The sequence below is a fragment of the Sminthopsis crassicaudata genome, chromosome 3, assembly GCF_048593235.1.
Source record: "Sminthopsis crassicaudata isolate SCR6 chromosome 3, ASM4859323v1, whole genome shotgun sequence".
In the NCBI taxonomy this organism is placed as follows: Eukaryota; Metazoa; Chordata; class Mammalia; order Dasyuromorphia; family Dasyuridae; genus Sminthopsis; species Sminthopsis crassicaudata.
Genome location: NC_133619.1, coordinates 143880735 through 143896556, shown reverse-complemented (window position 1 = coordinate 143896556; position 15822 = coordinate 143880735). Strand labels below are relative to the sequence as shown.

Below are 15822 nucleotides of genomic sequence, written 5' to 3'. Positions count from 1 at the left end.
TCGAAGAAAGCCAATCACACTTTGTAACAGCAAACATGTATACTGTGTTATTTACATAGTAAGGAAGGATTCCCTGTCCATCTTTGAGAAATGAGCAAGATAGTACCTTAGAAGATCCATTCAGGTAGACTGAAGACAGCTGCAAAACATTATTTTTCAAAAAGAGGCATGATTAATATTTGGAGTGGTTTAAAAAAAAAAAAGATGGCTTTTGGGGGAGTGTTTTCAGACATGACTAAGATTGACAAGGTTATGTTGAGGCCTAAGGAGGAGAAAGGGTAACCATATAACTGAATAAAAGAAATTTAGAAATTCCAGATACTAATCCAGCACAGTTGGCTTCAGACTAACTTGAAGCACTCAAATCCAGTTTGTTTTTAAGAAAATTCAGTTTTTCCCATAAATCAATAACAATATTCCAGCCATGATGATAGAGACCTTTGATCACAAGTTCATTAGATAGTCACAAATTATAATATTTCCTCACCTCCTCCACTTCTTTCTCTAATTCATTTCCATCAGTTCACATAGAATGATACATAGATTTCTTTTAATAGTTTCGGATTAGGCTTTCCATTATGTTGTATTTTTTTTTAGAACAAGAGATAAAAAATAATGTGACGATCTCATAGGATCTTAGATTTCAAGCTGAAAGGAACACCAGAGGTCATCAGAATCTGATCTGCCAGTTTTATTGAAGAAAAAATTAGTAATGTTCAAGGAGTCTAAGTTACTTGTTGAAGATCACACTAAGAATAAAAGTAAAGAGGCAGGATTGAAACTTAAATTTTCTGATGATTAATGTATTATTTCTTATATTGTACCTCCACTGAAATATTTGTAACTGTATGAGAATATTGAATCCCAAATTCCAAACCCCTGACTGATGGCAAAGTAGATAGTCTGGAGTCAGGAAGACCTGAATTCAAATGCAACCTTAGACATGTCATTTAACCTGTTTGCTCTCAGTTTCCATAAATGTTAAATGAGAATAACATACCTCTCTGAGGTTTTTGTGAGGATTGAAGCATAAAGTGCTTAGCACAGTGTCTGTCACATAACAGGCACTACATAATTGTTAACTATTAATATAATATTATTATAAAGGCACTATATAATTGTGCCTATTATGTGCTATATTATGTTATCGTAATTAGAAGTCCTTGGGAGAAGAATTGTCTTTATAAGACAACTCAAAATGGTAAAGATGTCATTTTTTTGATAAACTTTACTTCTTATATTTTAAAATCATTCAATTTATTAAAATGAAAAAGATAGATGTGATTAATCTATCTGTGTGTATATATATACATATATATACATATACATATATATACATATATACATATACATATATATATACATATATATACATATGCATATATATATATATACATATATATGTATATACATATATATGTGTATATATATGTATGTATATATGTATGTATATATATGTTAAAGGATGGTTTGCTGAAGTTGTGATTCATCTTTGTACCACCCATAACTGGTTCTTCAGTTGCTTCCAAATCAAAAGCTAAACAGTCTGGTTAGTTGGTAAATGCTTTATAAAGCAGAGCAATTTGTCATCTGGGCTGTGACAAAACTACCAGAAAAGAAAGCAGTACATTTGCAAGTAAAATGAAGAGGAAACTGCTAATTAGGAATCCCTGAACAACAATGTGTTTCCCCAGAGTGGCTTTGAAGTTTTTCTTTTTAATAAAGAGCTAAATAAATATACACAGGGAAAGTCTACTAGTGAATGGCTATCCAAAACACATGTTAAAATGCCTGATAAATTGTGTGAATGTATACAATGAAAGCTTGAGTTGTGTATGGGTGTATGTTTCTTCAGGCTTACTGTGTTGGCTGGGATAGGGTCCTAAAGAGAGAGTGACTTGCATCTCTGCATGAACAAATTTCTAATTAGCTGTTTGTCCTGTTATTTCTCTACTCAACAAATAGCTTGCTCTTAATCAAACTAATAGGCAAGAAATCTTTTATAGAATAGGGCTTAGCAATTGTAGAATCAGGTGATATTGAGAGACTTTATCAAAGAATGTTCATCTCAGGTCTGAAGTTGAAAAGACATTTTAATATCAATGTTAATTTCCATTCTTAACTTAAAAGTTAACTTAACTTAACTTAAAAATTCTATTATTGCTGCTGATGACAAAAGATAAATTGTTCTTCCTGAGTATGTTCCCAAAATAATACAAATAAACCCACATGTGGATTAAAGCTATTTTTCCATATTGAAGAGTACACAATTATTATTGGGGAAGCTAGGTAGTACAATAGAGAGTGTACTGGGCCTGGAGACAGGAAGATATACTTTTTTGGCATTCAAACTTCACCTCAGACATTTATTAGCTTGTGAGACCTTAGTCAAGTCATTTAATCTTGTTGCCTCAGTTTCCTTATCTGTAAAATGAGTTGGAGAAGAAAATGGCAATCACTTCAATGCCTTTGCCAAGAAAATCCCAAATGAGGTCACAAAGAAGTGAACATGACTGAAAAATAATTATACGGCAACAGTTATGTATGCATGCATATATGTATATGTATAGATACACATGCATACATATATGTATACATTTAGAAATATGTATACATGTGTATACATATGTACATGCATGTATATATCTATACAGAGATTAGAAATTTATTTATGCAAAATGCTAGTCAATCTCTCTTTAGGACCCTTATCCCAACCAATACAGTAAGCTTCAAGAAAATACAACTCATTTTTCATTGTATACAGTCACATAATTTATCAGACATTTTAACATGTGTCTTTGGATTGTCAATTACTAGTAGACATTCCCTTTGTGTATTTATTCAGCTCTTTATTAAAAAGAAAAACATGAAAACTGCTTTGGAGAAATACACATATAAATATAAATATATACACACAAATTATTCCAATCACAAGCAGTTACTAAGACATTTAAAAATTAAAAGCAAATAAAAGTCACTCTCAAGGAAATTAAAATCTGTGGTTCCTTGAATTTTAAAAAGTTCTCTATTGAAGTCCTAAAAACTACTTTTCTGATTTTCTTTCCCAGAGGGCTCACAGCTAGATCCCAGAACAATCCACTAGAGGGCAAAATCAAGTCAAACTATCCATGGTTTATAAAATAGTTTCTTTGTGCAAGATAATTTTGGGCTACTGTGCTGGGAGTTTGGGGATTCTGAAGGGCATGAAGTGTGGATATAGGATAAAAAATGGTTAGCCCATACATTCTAAAAAAATATTAAGATAGAAATGTGACACAATACCTTTTGTTTCATTACTTTGAGTCATCTGCATCAAATATAAGGTTGGAATTTATATTTTTATGTGATATATCACTAGAAAAAATGTTATATGGTAATAAATGAGAAAATTGCCTTTTGAATCATGTAGTATAATAATATCAGAATTAAGTTCTGACAAAGTGGGATGAGTTTATCAAACAATCATTAAGTGTCTACTAAGTACCAGGCACCATACTAAGTGCTAGAATAATGTGGTGACTTATTAAGCTCTTTACTATCTAAGCTAATGAAGAGTATATTGGCCTGGATGGTACAGAACACTATTAACCCAAATAAATTTAAAAGTTACCTTTGGCAGCATAGCAGATTCTGAGTCCTAGAGAGAAAGATCAGAAACGGAAGAGAGAAATATGAATAATACGAGGAAATTGAGAATAATCAAAAATCATCTTCTGATGACTATCTTCAGATTCTTCAGTGTCTTTTTTTTTTGCAACAGTGAACTACAATTAAAGTCTTTCTCCTTCTCATTTTGACATGGAGTTGATTGAATTTTGAAAGTCTATGAATGGGGAAGGAAAGGGAATGTTAAATTCTAGCAGATGTTCCCCTACTTAGAAAAGCTTCAAGTACAAGTCAGGAACAAACAGTATGTGTGATGGCTGAGGACCAAACTAAATTGAGAAAGGATATAGAAGAAAACAAACCAATTCTTGAAATCTATATAGACAAAACTGTAGAAAAGAAGTTGCAATTTGATTCAGTGGAGGGATATCATCCATATTGATTATATCACACATACTTGAAATACTACAGTAGTTTGTTGAAGAAGTAACAATAAATAATGATCAGATTCCTGGGAAAGCAAGCATCAAATATAACTATTATATGCATAAATAGAAAGCAAATTGGAATGGTTGGCTTGACTATCACTGTTTCCTTGACCCATTTGCTGGCAGTGCTCCAATAAGAATCACTCAGCACAAGGCAATGCAGCATTCATCTAGCTGAACTCAATTTAAGAGATTTAACCAAATATTGCCCACTTTTCCATTTTGATTTCTCCTGTTTCCAACAACTTTCTGAGTACAGGAACAAGGTACAGAAACTAAGTGGCAACTAGAGTGCCTTTATGTAATAGGGCTACCTAAAGTTACCAGGATATTAAACTTTGTCAAAATTATATAAATGTTCATATAAGATTCAATTGTACTATCAATAGCATATAGGGAAAGTTCTCAAGAGTTGTGTAGTAGAGAAAAAGAGAAAGACAGACTGATAAGAAGAAGGGGGAGGAGAGAGAAAAAAGGACAAAAAGGAGAGAAAAAGTTATAGACAGACAGTTGCAGACTGAAGTATAGAAGGGAGTGAATGTCTATATTTGTAATTATTTATTTTAAGTGAACATTTCTTTGTAAAAATAAATCTGTTAGTTGCTATATGGAACCGGAAGACAGGGGACCCACCTCTGCAATTGAAAAACCACCACTGGGAGAGGCTAAAGTAATGGCAGAAAACCGAGGCACCTTAGTCCACTTAAGAGTGCCAGAGAACTATGAGTAGGAGTGAAATGTAACCAACCTAGTCTTCGAGCAGTTAGGGCTGGAGTAGCTAATGCTATGATTTATTTTAGAGAAGATAATACCTAAAGAGGTAAAAGTATCATACCAAGGGTCTCACAAATAGGGAAAAGACAAAACTTGAACCTGGAACCAATGTTCCTAACCAACTCAATTTCCATATTTAACAAATGAAAATGGGACAATCTTCAAACTTACCATATCATGTGCTTCTACAACTTTCCAGCTAAATAGAAATAATATATTCTTGCTTTTTAACAATGTAGGCACAAAGTTAAAAACTCTTTGATTTTTACATATCAGGAGATCAAAATTTCAATTTAATCAGAGATACTGTGGCAAATCACAAGCATCCATAATAATGCTTCCTAAGTGTTCTAATGCATTTGATTGTACAGAATGTCCAATCTTATGTCTCCCATTCAGTTGCCCTTTAAGAAGTCTGAAATTATATTTAAAAGCTCTGAGGCTCCAAATTTCCAGAAAATGCTATTTGCCTGAAGGAAACATCATTTAGTGACTGCAGCAACAATATACCAGGATATTATCATAACAAACCATGCATTATCACATAATCTAATCATTATTTACATCTTCTTTTCTTCTTTTAATATTTACTCTATTCTCAAAATCAACTAGGAGTTCAACAGACTGAATTGCCTACCTAAATCTGTAGCTTTTTCCATATGCTAGAAATGATCTTTGTGCATTAAATGTAAGTGTATGCAAAATTACAAATGACTATGAAATATTGATAATTAATAAGAAATGTCATACAAAAGTGGATGATGAAGATCTCTGCTTTTACCAGGACAAGATAGATTCTTGACACTGGCCTTATTTATTTTCTTTAAGCAATAGTATAAAAATTAAAAAAAAAATGGCTAGAGAAGATAACCCTTTGCAGAGAAAATGTTTTGTTTGTACTAGTCTATTCACCAAATAAACAGACACTTCTAATGTATCCATTTGGTTGTTCCCACTGATAAGTTTGTAGATATGGTTGAATGTTCTCACTTAGATAAGCAAAATACGATAAAGGGGTGAAATTATAGTAGATTTTGATCTATTGTGCCAAGTCTACCTCTAAGCACCGGGCATGCTGAGCTCTGACAACTTATTTCTCTAGGTGTCTGGCTTCAGAGATTTTCTAAAGCAAATAATGCATGGAGTTGGAGGTTTGTATATACATTCATTTCCCACATTTGAAAGCCAATTGTCCAATCCTAGTCCCTGGTTCTCTGACAGGTCTCAACTACATTTCTTGAACTTTATGAAAATAAACATTTATACCAGATAAATTCAGATACAAGTTTTCCTTTTTCCTCTCCCTTACTGATACAATTTTGAAATCTGACTTTTATAAAACTTGTGTCCTAAAATCAATAGTTTTTTTTTAACTTAGCATTACTGTATGTGTATGTATATATAATATGTTCATAAAATGCATGTAGCATATAACATTATGCTATATACTAGCTATAAGTATATATAAACATGCACCCATGCATGCATACATTTATATATATATATATATATATATATATACATATGTATATATGTATATATATATATATATGCATATTTACTTTACTTTTTTGTGCATTTGTATAGAAACAATTTCCATTATAGCAGGAATGAGGAACCATTTTTCTGCCAAGGGTCATTTGGTTATTTACAACATCAAGAGAAGGAAATGACACCCTAAGTGGTGTCATAAATAACAAAAACAGGCCCACATTATCACAGAAAGAAGTAAACATTGTGAAACATAATATATAAACTGAATTGTCTTCTTTACCCACATGTACCTATTGAATCCTTATTATTTCTTTAAGATCCAAGTCAAAGGAAGTTTTTCATGATTATTCCTAGGTCTGCCCATTGGGCTTTCTCCAACATAGATACACACATACTTACTACATGTGTACTTCTCATGCAGTTATTTTGCATAATTTTGCATTCCATTTAACTTTTAATACACTACAGTATCCTAATAGATTTAAATGTCCTTGACAACTAAGGCCAGTGGGATGCTGGAGGAACCTTGTACCAGCTTTCAAGTAGATCATTAAATGTTCCTTATGAGTATTTATAGCTTAGAAATCAGCAAATACTATTAAACCATGATGGAAGTTTTGTTTTGCTGATTTAAAAAAATGGTGGAGGGAACTGTTAATACACATTAAACCTGGAAATATATAATGGTTTAAGGTTTTCAATTGTTTAGCATTTAGCAGCATACCACTCTCCAAGATCTGTCTTGATTATGCTTTATACTTCCTTTACAACTTAACAGTCTGCTCTAAAAATGAGGCACTTCCTAAGTATTTGCTTAACTGAGATTTATTAAATAAACTTTGTAAAATAAAAATAAATTGTATTTATCTATTTCCCTGGAAATTTTTGTCTTTTTCTTCCTCCCTCTACCCTATCTACTCCTATCACCAAAGAAAGAGAGTCACATATGTGTTATACAGTAATAGCCAACTTTACCTCAACACTGAGACCCTAGTGGCCATTAGTGCTCAACCTTGAAAGCATGCAAAATAATAGAGTTCAACATTCTGGCAAAGATTCAATGAGAAGCAATCATGTTGACAAGATAAGTCATCTAGACCTATGTCCCACATCAACTTTGGTATTTTACCTAAGAGGTTGCTAGTTCAGTGTTGAAAACTTCATTCTTATATGACAGGAGTTCTTGATGGAAAATGTTATATTTTACAAGGTAAATTTCAAGTCAGTATCTACCAAAGTCATTTCAATTCAAAGCCATAATTTAATTTTTATCTGCTTTGCAAAATGTGTAAGGCACAAAGAGACTCTGTGGTAAGGGAGGGAAATTTAGTGATACCAGTTAAGTAATTCTTCTAAGTCAAAGTGATGTCTTTATCATGAATATTTGAAGATTTAGACATTCTGAGCATTTTCCCCATATTTTTCCTGCACTTCCTGTATTAATCAACAAAAAAATCACTAATAGGAAATCTTTTCATGTTGAAATATGAAATTATGATAAAATCTAAATAAATAGGTGGTCTTTAATGAACCACAAAGCTGAAGTCTATATAATGGCAAAAGGTAATATACTAAAATAGAACTATTGGAAAGTGGAGAAGTGTTTTAACAAATGCTATTTTGTATTTGCACATAGCAGAATTTTCTAAAAACATTCAAGCATTAGAAAAATACTAGAATAAAAACATTCAGGATCTAATACACTTTAACCTGGATTGAATAACATTGTAGGTTTTAAGATGAGTATGCTTTTTGGTATGTGACCCACCTTTATTCAGATATTTCATCTATTCAGTATACATTGATGCTCTCTAGTCAAATGTACTAAAAAACAAACATAAATTAATTTTTCCTTTTTTTCTGACAAAAATATAGAAGATAATTAAGGGCTCCCATTTTTTCCTACTCCACCCAAGCAAACATACAACACTTGAAGGAAAGCAAGTAAAACATGGACAAGTCTAGTGTCATTGTACCAAGAAAAACCCAGGGAGACCAATTGTCATAAAGTGATTACTGATACTGCAACCTAATTTTCTTTTGGACATTCTAACTTATAACAGAATTGTTTTGAGAATTCAAAGAAAAAAAGAAAATGGGAAACCCTTGAAGACTTAAACCTTCTTGTCATCCAAAACAATATATTGTGTGCTATGGTGAGATTTATAATCATTTCAAAGATTTATTTTCAGTTGCCTAGTAGTTCATTAGAATGGACTATGTGACTGAGCTGAGGAATGATGAGTCCCAAGCTACTGGTTATATAAAAAAAGTATTTGTTTTACCTTTATATCACTTTATCTTTGTATCTTTGCTTTTATCAGTCCCTGGAGAAATTGAAGATATGTAGTAGGTATAAGGCATATGATCATTCTTCATAATCAGGGGAAGTGGTTTGATGCATTGAGTAGGAACATTTTATTTTGTTCTTATATAAAGCTTAAAGAAAAACAATATTCAGAATAGTAACTATAGTAACATGAGCCATCAAAATCAGAAGCTACGACTTCCCAACTACTTGCAACTCTCAGCAGCTCTTAACCTTTACATACTCCTTCATTTGGAAATGAAGATTCTGGCTCATCCAGAAGGGGGTAGAGTGGCTGCCTAACCTTTAAGTGAAGTACAGTGCAGATGAACTGACAAAGTCCCAAGGTCAACAAATTACTGAGTGAATGAGGAAAGAACCAATTCAAAGTAAAAATGGAAAGTTTTTATTAGGCTGAAGTGGGAGAGTGTGGTGAAGAGGAGGATTCTATTATGTGAATTATTCATTTAAAAACATAAAGAATATGTGAAAGCCAAAAATCAGATGATTTTTACTCGGGAGCAAATCTATGATTTTCTGAGGGGGGAAAAAAACCCTTAAGTACAAGGGGGGAAGAAATACACAAGACTAGGATGGTAGAGTGGTAGGTACATCTTATTCAGCATATAAAAGGAAAAAAAAAATATAACCATGGTATTGTATAACTCAAAGCTTGGAGAGATATTCAAGATAATAGGATTGTAGTTCTAGATTTGGATTTGGCCCTTTAGTCATTTAGTTCAATTATCTTATTTTACATTTAGGGAAACTGAGCCTAAGAGATTTGCCTGAAGTCATGCAGATAGTAATTAGCTGAGTAAGAATTTGAATTAAGTACAAATTCTGTGGTGATTGCATTTGATTTCATTTTATAAAGAAATGAAGTGATTTAACTCAGATCATTTGGTGTTAACTTAAAAGATTCAGGATTCAAATCCAAATCTTTGACCACCATATCCAGTGATACTTCCAGAGTATGTTTTGTTTAGTTTTAGTTTTGAACATGAGACAGTTTTGAAATATGTTATATCATGGTTAAGGTAGAGGTGGGAAGGGAAAAAAAATAGAGCAATACACATTTAAAGATTATTATAAAACTACAATTAGATAGTGGAATTTAAAATTTTGATTCAGGCACACTATCTATGTAATCCTGGAGAAGTCACTTAATCTTTCTATGCTTCAATTTCTCTATTTGTAAAATGTGGAAGTTATAGTTCATATTTCACAAGGTTATTTTTGGGATTGAATGTATATGTAAAGCAATTTACAAAACTTAAAGAGATGTATAAATGATAAGGATGAGTGGAAGTATTAGCAATAGTAGTAGCATCATAATTGTTTCTATTGTTGTTGTTGTATCATTATCATCATTATCATTAATATCCTAAGAAGCATTATGAGAACAAATTAGAATTTCTTTAATCAATTCAAAGTTTCTCTAGGTCCTAAAATGGTAATGATGATAGATATGAACTAGTCAAATATGTGCCATCTCAAAATTACTGTGTAAAACCCACTTAATAAGATATTAGGAAAATTATAAATTCTGATGGAGAAATTAAGTAGGGCAGGTTTTGATTTCATCTATGAGAGAAGAAATTAGATGAGCATTTCACAGTGGAACCAAATCTTTGGTAAACATGATAACACTTATGGTTCTAACAACAAGAAGTGAAGAAATCTACATTTTTTTAAACAAAAATGTGAAAGGTTTTTTTTTTGTTTTGTTTTGTTTTTTCTTCCTAGCACTCCTCCCCCATCCCCAGACCTGAAGAATCTCATGTTGTACCACAGCATGTCTGGCCTCCATATTCCAAACCTTTCTTGTCCACCTCTTCTTCATTCAAGTGTTTAGCTTATAAACTAATCTCTGCAACATTCAGTATATATTATATATTACTGTTTAAACCTGATATGCAAACATAATTGCCTGAATTTTGAATTGCTGCCTTCTGCAAATAATATCCTAATTCCAAGAACGGGCTAAGGGTGGAAATTTTCTGACACCACAATAGACTAATAGGTATTAAAAGGCAAAAAAAAAAAAAAAAAAAAAATCCATAAGATCATCTTCCAATCATATCAAGTAGCAATGACTGTTCTTGTGAATATGTATGTAATCATGATAAAGAAAAATGATTTCAAGAAAGTAGCTTTCAACAATCTAGAATTCTAGTGAAGTATGATTTAAGAGATATAGAAACATAAGAAAGGTGACTGCCAGTTAAATGACTAGTCTCTGGCCACAAGAATAAATTAACACAACAGAAGAGAAGGGAAGGGAACTGAATGCCAAGTTAACTAAACTCAGAACCAAACCAAGACTTGAAAGGAAATTAAGCAAGGCTTCTAAAGAATACAAAAACTAGTACCAGGTGTAAGGGACCAAGAAAACTAAAGAAACAGCTTGAAAGAAAATGTAGCTTACAAGATAAAGAATAGGTAATAAAGAAAAAAGTACATCAAATTATGTGATTAAAAAGAAAATGAGCAAGAAAATGTCATCTACCTGATAGGAGAGAAAAGCAGATAAGAGAGATGACAAAAGTAAAGGCACTTTGATGTCTTTTTCATGTCTATCCTCATTTTAAAATAATTAAGAGATGAGTAGATAATTGAAAAGTATAATCTGTTAGAAGAAAAGAGAAAAACAAACAAGAACAAGAAAGGATGATGAATTGATGTATAGATGTCTTCCAATTTTTGAGATTTAGCAACATGCCATGTAGATACTTATATACTACTGGCCAGATTTTGAGAATTCACAAAGGACAAAAATCCTTAGAAAGTAACACCAAAAATAGATATCTTGGAGAACAGGAGGGCAAATCAGCGATCAGCAGCAATTCATTTGTTTCAGAAAGAATCATTTTACTCTATTTTAATGTGATAAACTGGACAGAAGAGAAAAACCAAATAGATACATTTTATCTGGATTTCAGTAAGGCTTTTCATTTTGCACTTAAGAATATTCCCATTAACAAAAAGCAATGTTGTATACGGAAGAAAAAGAAAAAAAAAGGAGGAGGAGGAAGAGTAAAAGGAAAAGGAGAAGGAAGAGAAGTGGTGGGAGGAGAAAGAAGAAAAGCAAGAATCATAAAATGAGGATACTAAAAATACCTAGCTCTTAGGTTGCTCTGAGGATTAAAAGGAATCATATTTGTAAAGTGCTTAGCATAATTTTAACTAATAAATCCTTACTTATTCTTTTCTTTCCTTCCAAATAATCAATTGAATGATGCATGTATGCATTTATATTTCAATGAAAATTGGTTTGGTTTTGAAAATATCAATAAGGACATGTGACTATATGTAGGAAGTTTCAAATCCAACACTAATACTCAGCATTGAAATGCCTACAGAAGGTCACCCACAAAGGTAATTATCTATAATTTGTACTCAATACAAGGAGATATATCTGATAGAATACCACAAGAATAGGTTCAACAATATTATTTAAATTTTTTACCAGATGCCCAGATGGCAGAATAAAATATACAGATGACAGACTGGAGAACTTTTATAACATTGTACAAGGGATATTCAGAATGCAAAAGGAAATAGTCTCATAAGAACAAATTAAATAGATACAAGAAGGGAACATATGAACAAGAATCACATAAAGCAGTCAAATACTGGGAGATACAATGGATCAAACATTTTTGTGCAACCATTTACTTAGTAGAAGCTCTCCAGGTGATAAATGCTGATCCTAAAGTCATATAAACTGCTTTTAAAGTATTAGCTTGAGGACAACTAAATTGTGCAGTGGATAGAGCACTGGCTATTCAGTCAGGAGAACCTGAGTTCCAATGTGAATTCAGACACTTAACACTTATCTGTGGGGTTTTGGGCAAGTCATTTAACCCCCATTGTTTTGCAAAAATAAATAAATAAAGTGCTGGTTTGTTGTGGTAGTGGTGGTATTGGGTTGTAAGAATTGGAATGGTATGTTATGAAATTACATTTTGGTAAGTTATACTATTGTGTTATTTTATATTATTATATTATATATATTATATTATATATATTATTATATATATTATATATTCACTGAAAACAGCCACAAATTTTCCAAATCTCAGTTTCCTTATTGGCATTTTAAACAATGTCATCAGACCTCGACAAATATTTTGAGTATGAGTGACAAAATGATTATTGGAAAAGTAATAAAATAATATTGTATATGAAAGTGTTATGGAAAAATGTTTCTATTTGTTGAAACTTGTGATATCTCTGGTATAAGGAAATTTCAATGAGAAAAGTTTCTCTGGTAGGAAAGTAACTACTATTCAATTTATATTTTCAGAGAGAAGCCATAATGAGGTTAAAAGTATCATGTAAGCTATTGTTATTATTATTTGATAAATTAATTATTATTGCTATATTATTATTTTATTATACTTTATTCTATGTTACTATAAAAACATTATAGGTGAATTTTGCTCCTTGGAGAGTCACTATTGGGTAATAAAAAGAGCACTGGAAAAAGCATTGGGAGGCTATAGGATCATAGTTTTCTAAGAGGAAAAGATTTGAAAGGTCAGCTAGGTTGTAAGTAAATAGAGTCCTATATTGGGAGTTTGGAAGACCTGAGTATTAACTCAGTATTAACTGAATATTAACTCAGATATTAACCTGGCTTTTGACAGTGACTTCAAATGCCAGATGGGTAACAATAGAACCTACCTTATCAGGTTATTTGTGAAGATCAAATTGGATACTATTAATAAATACATGTTTTCTTCCTTCCCTTCTTCCTTCCTCCTCTCTCTAATGTTACTTATTAAAAAAAAAAAAAAAACCAAAAAACTGAGAGCAGAAGCAAATTGTTTAAGTTTATACACATATATTAACACAAATCTGGCCTTCCATATAACTATAATATATTCACAAGTTTACATTGTCATGTGTATATACAAACATGATATACCAAAAGCAGTTTATGACATACAAAGCACTTAATAGATATTGTTTTCATTTTTTCATTCATCCAAACATTTCATTTATTCATTTAGTCTTAAAATACTAAGATGATACAGAAATTAGTGGATTCAAAAGTTGGATGAGACTTAGTAAGAAGAGTGGACTAGAAAAAGCATAGTTAGGAAAGAGGAGAAGTTATATTAATTAAGGTACAAAGACTTTTCCCTCTCTATTCCAATCCATCCTCCATCCAGATGTCAAATTGAACTAGCTACAATACAGGTCAGAATATTTTATCTAAGTAATAAATACTAAGTCTTTCCATTACTTCCAATAATAAATATAAAATCCTCTATTTAGTTTTTTAGAATTTCTTAACCTGGTTCCTCCAGTTTTCATACTTCTTATTGCCCACTAAATTCTCTGCACCCAGTAAGACTAATATTCTTGATATTCCACATACACAATATTCTGTCTCTTAAGTGTTTTCATTGACTGTCCTTCATACTTAGAGCTAACTTGCTCTTCATTTCTACTTCTTCTCTGACTTTCTTCAAATCTCAGCTAAAATTCTATCTTCTATAAGATTTTTATCAATCTCCTCAATTCTGCCTTTTCTGAGATCACTCCTATTCTAATCATATAAAATATATTTGTGACTATCCCAAATCTAATTATACATTATATTATGTGATTAAATTGTTCATATACACACATATGCATGCATATACAAATGTAGGCATCTTGTATGAATGTATACATATATATATATATATATATAATATATACACACACACAAATACATATGCAGTGTGTGTATATACACATACATATACAGAGACAAATTGTGTTTGTACATGGTTGTATGCTTTCTCATTATGTTTCTCCTTTCTTTGTGTAGAACCCAGAACATCATAGACACTTAAAAAACTAGTTTCCTGATTTAGTTATAAAAAATGTTACTTTAAAAAACATAATCTATTCAATTCACATCAGAAAAGAATCTCTTTCTCTTCTCCCTTTGTCTCCGTCTCCCTCTCCTTTTCCCTCTCTCTCTCTTTCTCTCTCTCAAACACACATACAAATACACACACACATACACACACAACTTGAAGCCAGAAAATAAAGGATCAAGGAGAAAAAAAGAGCAGAAGGAAAATAAATGTCTATTAGCATTAAACAGAACAACAACAAAAAAAGATAAACTACCTTTTGACTACATCTCCTCCATTCCAACAGGGCAGTCCATCAGCAGCAGCTAATTCATTAACACAAAGTTGATCAGCCAGGCCACCATAAAAAGTCTTGTATAGACGCAGGCTGTTGATAAATTCTCTGAACAGAGAAACAAAGAAAACAATTAACACCAAAAATCTATAATAATGGCCCATAAAAATGCCGCATATTGTTATATACAATACCTAGAATTTAACTTTATTGTGGATTCCTCTAATCATGCTTGTGCTCATTGAACAGGATTTCAATATTCTTTCTCAGTAAATGTAGCTGTCCTGTTTCTTTTTTCCCCTTCAGTGCTGTAAGTTTAAATTCATTCTTATATTTCAGCACAATGAACTTTTTCACTATGCAAAGAAAGCCTTTAAATTTCTCTAGACCTAAATAACATTTCTTTAGGGACCATTTGGCTCCTTGAATTTCATTAGGTTTTTGTCAAAATGTCCTTCATCTACAGTTGCTATCAGGAGAAATGCTGAAGCCCCAGACTTTCCATAAAGAAGAGACTATCACTGTTCAGACATGAGGGGGTTCATAAGCATTCTTAAGTGAGCTTTCTCTTGAGACACACACAAACAAGTTTTCTTTATGTAATATGAACCTAAGAAGAACCTTCCTAAAGAGTAAAAATAATAGACTATCAACAAACACAAGCCAGTTTTCCTTCCTTACTAAATTAATTAACTGATATGACTATTTGATGACTAGCTAGCTGAATGTTAGGCTAAAAAGAAGTTTTAAAAATCTTTCATTAATAGATCAATGCAAATGATATGCCCATTAATAGGCCACCAAAATAGTCTAATTTGTTTAAGTATGCAGATAATGATTCAGTAAAATTTAAAATATTATTTGTCATATAAATATCTAAACTCTTAAGTGACTGGATTATCAAAGTTACATCAGTACAGTTATTAGCACATTACTGGGTACAATCAGCTGCTTATTAATAAATACTTTTTTACAATGCTAAACCTGGTTAATTGC

General features: G+C 31.7%; 1 protein-coding gene across 5 annotated transcripts in view; it reads right to left on the bottom strand.

Annotated features, from left to right (window-relative positions):
• The window catches only part of GPC5 (glypican 5), a 1091572-nt gene that overhangs the window by 610093 nt on the left and 465657 nt on the right, over positions 1–15822 (bottom strand). For all 5 annotated transcript variants that reach the window (XM_074299351.1, XM_074299350.1, XM_074299349.1 and 2 more), the window contains exon 5: positions 14809–14934. In XM_074299351.1, the coding sequence (XP_074155452.1) occupies positions 14809–14934 (126 nt within the window). The remainder of the gene's footprint in view (positions 1–14808; positions 14935–15822) is intronic.